Source organism: Cataglyphis hispanica, chromosome 24, assembly GCF_021464435.1.
Source record: "Cataglyphis hispanica isolate Lineage 1 chromosome 24, ULB_Chis1_1.0, whole genome shotgun sequence".
Taxonomy (NCBI): Eukaryota; Metazoa; Arthropoda; class Insecta; order Hymenoptera; family Formicidae; genus Cataglyphis; species Cataglyphis hispanica.
In genome coordinates, this window is record NC_065977.1 from 1,527,979 (window position 1) to 1,531,285 (window position 3,307).

The following is a 3,307-nucleotide window of genomic DNA, read 5'->3' on the forward strand; positions in this document are numbered from 1 at the left end:
TTTGAAAATACCATTTTGTTCTTTTTATTATTATTGATGTAATCTCCTCCTGACCATTTCACCTGAGAAACTCTTTTTTACAAATATAATCTGTCAATGTATTATAATTCACGATATTTTTTCATATTACTTATAGGCCTGTATAAATTAATAATACATCTATCTCTTTCTTTTTTTTTATCATGCATTGCTCAATATTGCATGATATTTCTTAAAGGTCAATATTGCAGGATATTTCATATCCTAAGTTATAGCATATTCTATGTCATCAATTACACTCTACCTTCCAATTTGGCAATGGTATCGTGTACACTTTCTATTACACTATATATATATGGACGTTCCATTGGATTGACTTTCAACATTGATAAGATTAAGACCCGCATGTCCTGAAAAAAAAGATGTAACTTTTACTCTTCAAATATTGATACTATGCAAATAAGTCAGGTGATCTGTCCATAAGAAAAAGTTTAACTTTATTTAAAAGTCAAAATGAGAATTATATATATTTACTATAAATAAAATTTAACATACATTCATAGATATCTATAAATATAACATTTTCTTACATAAAATTTAAGTTAAAGTTTGAGAATATATATGTATCTTCTCAAACTTTAACTTAAATTTTATGTAAGAAAATGTTATATTTATAGATATCTATGAATGTATGTTAAATTTTATTTATAGTAAATAACTTTATAAATATAATTATGTTTTGGATTTTTGATACTTTGATAACTTATTGTAAACAAAAAAAAACATTATTAATTATTTATAATTAATTATTGAACGTTTGCAATGCAAATTACATTTGATATATTTTCACATATAGTGTTACAGATTTAACTTAAAAATTCCTGATTAAAGATAAATTAATGATTCTTTTATATATTTTTGCATGCATTTTTGATTTAAATACTAATACTTAACAAAGAAACAAAGAGAATGCATTTACTATAATTATAGTATATTTAAATCATGTAACAAAATAAACATACATGATTAATTATGTAACAAAAATGGTATACATTTGAATTAAAAACATGCAAATTTTCTCTAATTTGCATAAATTCTTTTTTAAAAAAAGTAGTAATTTATGTAAATAGTTACTAGAGCTTTACTGACTGAATAATATTTTTTAAAAATATATATAAATCTAATATTATTAATAAAAGTTATATATTACATATAATCCATACAGACATTAAATATTTATTTTTCTTTAAAAAAAAATAAGACAATAAATATTTAATGAAATAAATCGAAATAAAAAGTAAAATATAAATCTATGAATAATTAAATTTATAATAAATATTTCATTGTTTCATATCACAAGATTAAAATTTTGAAATGTGAAATTGAAAAAAGTTATTAATCATATTAACGATAAACAGATCTGTATAAGAAACAAAGCGTATTACACATTACCTCGTTATACGGGGTATTTTCTGGAAATGTTACATGTGCGCTCATCACGGCGAGAGCTATGCTATCACCACGTTCGTAAACGGTATCAAAAGGAGATTTAAAGTAACACAATGCATATAATATACACCCCAATGACTGAAAGAAAAAGGCAAATTTAATGAAATCCAGTGCACATATCAATTGTAAATTGTAAAAAATATATTCAAATAAGCATAGACATATTGTAGCACACACCCAAATGTCTGTTCGTTCATCAACCATAGAATAGCTCTCGACATTGAATAACTCTGGTGCTCTATATGGCATAGAACATCTTTCAGCTGCTAAATCTTGTAAAACTCGTGCAGCTTGAGTACCGCATACTTGAACTCTGGCAGATGTCATAGAACCTGAATAGTGATTTAGTATTTAATGGAGAAAAAATTGACATTTAATAATTAAATATATTAACAAAAGATATAGTAAAATATAATCTACCTAAATCCATAATTACAGGGGTTCTGTCGTCGCTAAGTACTATATTTGCAGTTTTCAAATCTCTATGAGCAAGAGGTTCTGGTTTAGCCTCATGAAATGCTTTCACACCCTCACAAATCTGTAAAAAAATGCTGAGAATATCTATAGGACTCATGTAATCATAATTTCTTGCTCGCTGTTCCAATTCGTCTGCTAAGGTTCCTTTCTGAAATGGCAATAGTATTGTTGGATTCATAACTGCATTATATGGAACACATTTCTGTTGGAAAGTATCAACTTACATGATAATATGGTAAAACAATCAACACCTCACTCGTCATATTAAGAATTGGGTCTGCTGTACCTATACATGCCGAATCTATACATTCTATAATGTTTGGATGCTTTATCAACTTATAGTATTCAATTTCTTTCGTTGCCAATTGTTGGTCCTCTGGTCCATAGCAAACAATTTTCTTAATAGCATACTTTTTGTGCGTAACAATATCTTCGACTAAGAGTACTGTGCTGAATCCACTGAAAAAAATGGAAAATTTTACTGCTTGTCACACCTTTTGGGAAATATTCATCGCCTTTAAAAAACTTATGAGATACTACAAATATTATCTCCTTTATAGATAGAAAGGGATTTCTTTTTTATAATGCATCGAGCAAAATTAAGTAATTGTTTAGAAATAGCATAAACACACACACATTTCTATGGATATTTGATGCGTTATACAAATCATACAATTATCAACAAAAAAATTTTTTTAAATTAAAATTATGAAAAATTATACATATTAATAAATTTATCTGATAAACTTGCCCTTCGCCAAGATGTTCGCGGACCCTGTACTTCCTCGAATTTACCGTAATGGTCTCTTTGGCACATATACAACCCATTCTTAAAATTAGATTTAAACCTAGGCTATTCATTCTCACAGTTGATTATCTCATCGTAATAAAAATGAAAATAAATCTGGCGAGAGAAATATCTCGCCGATCTCTCTTGCTCAGAGCATACAAATGTTTTGGTTTTGACTTTGACACGTCAATTATAATTAGGTTAGATTAGAATTTTATGAACTACCAGTAGTAGTGGCATTTTGTGTCGAACGATGAGAGTTCACATTTCACATGATCACGGGCCGTGTTCCAAAATTCATCACCAGTACTAGAAATATATAATATACGTGAATTGAATATTTTCTATACTGGCAGTGAATTTTGGAACATGGCCGTCAGAAGTACTGTTAGTGAATTTCTGTGACAGTACTAAATACTACCACCGTATTTGGACTAAAAATCCAACAAAAGTCCGAATTCCCACTCGATTTACCATCTATAAATTGTGTAGTTCTGCTCGTCTGTAAGCCGAGCGGTGATTGGCCGATCGAGAATGTAGCGGTGGAACGGG

General features: G+C 28.2%; 1 protein-coding gene across 1 annotated transcript; it reads right to left on the reverse strand.

Annotated features, from left to right (window-relative positions):
• Positions 1–8: 8 nt before the first annotated feature.
• On the reverse strand, positions 9–3,120 carry LOC126858125 (serine/threonine-protein kinase 16). The gene is made up of 6 exons (XM_050608186.1): positions 2,717–3,120; positions 2,190–2,424; positions 1,909–2,113; positions 1,666–1,820; positions 1,432–1,566; positions 9–389 (listed from the first exon to the last, which is right to left on the reverse strand). The coding sequence occupies exons 1-6, from the start codon at positions 2,824–2,826 to the stop codon at positions 273–275; spliced, it is 957 nt and encodes a 318-aa protein (XP_050464143.1). The 5' UTR covers positions 2,827–3,120; the 3' UTR covers positions 9–272.
• Positions 3,121–3,307: the final 187 nt, after the last annotated feature.

What these genes read in the sequence shown, in the direction of transcription:
- LOC126858125 (XM_050608186.1), bottom strand. Translation starts at nt 2,826, where the DNA reads ATGAATAGCCTAGGTTTAAATCTAATTTTAAGAATGGGTTGTATATGT. An exon ending in CCCTGTAATTATGGATTTAG is followed by an intron (nt 1,821 to 1,908) that starts GTAGATTATATT and finishes ATCACTATTCAG; the next exon opens with GTTCTATGACATCTGCCAGA. An exon ending in AAAATACCCCGTATAACGAG is followed by an intron (nt 390 to 1,431) that starts GTAATGTGTAAT and finishes CTTTTTTTTCAG; the next exon opens with GACATGCGGGTCTTAATCTT.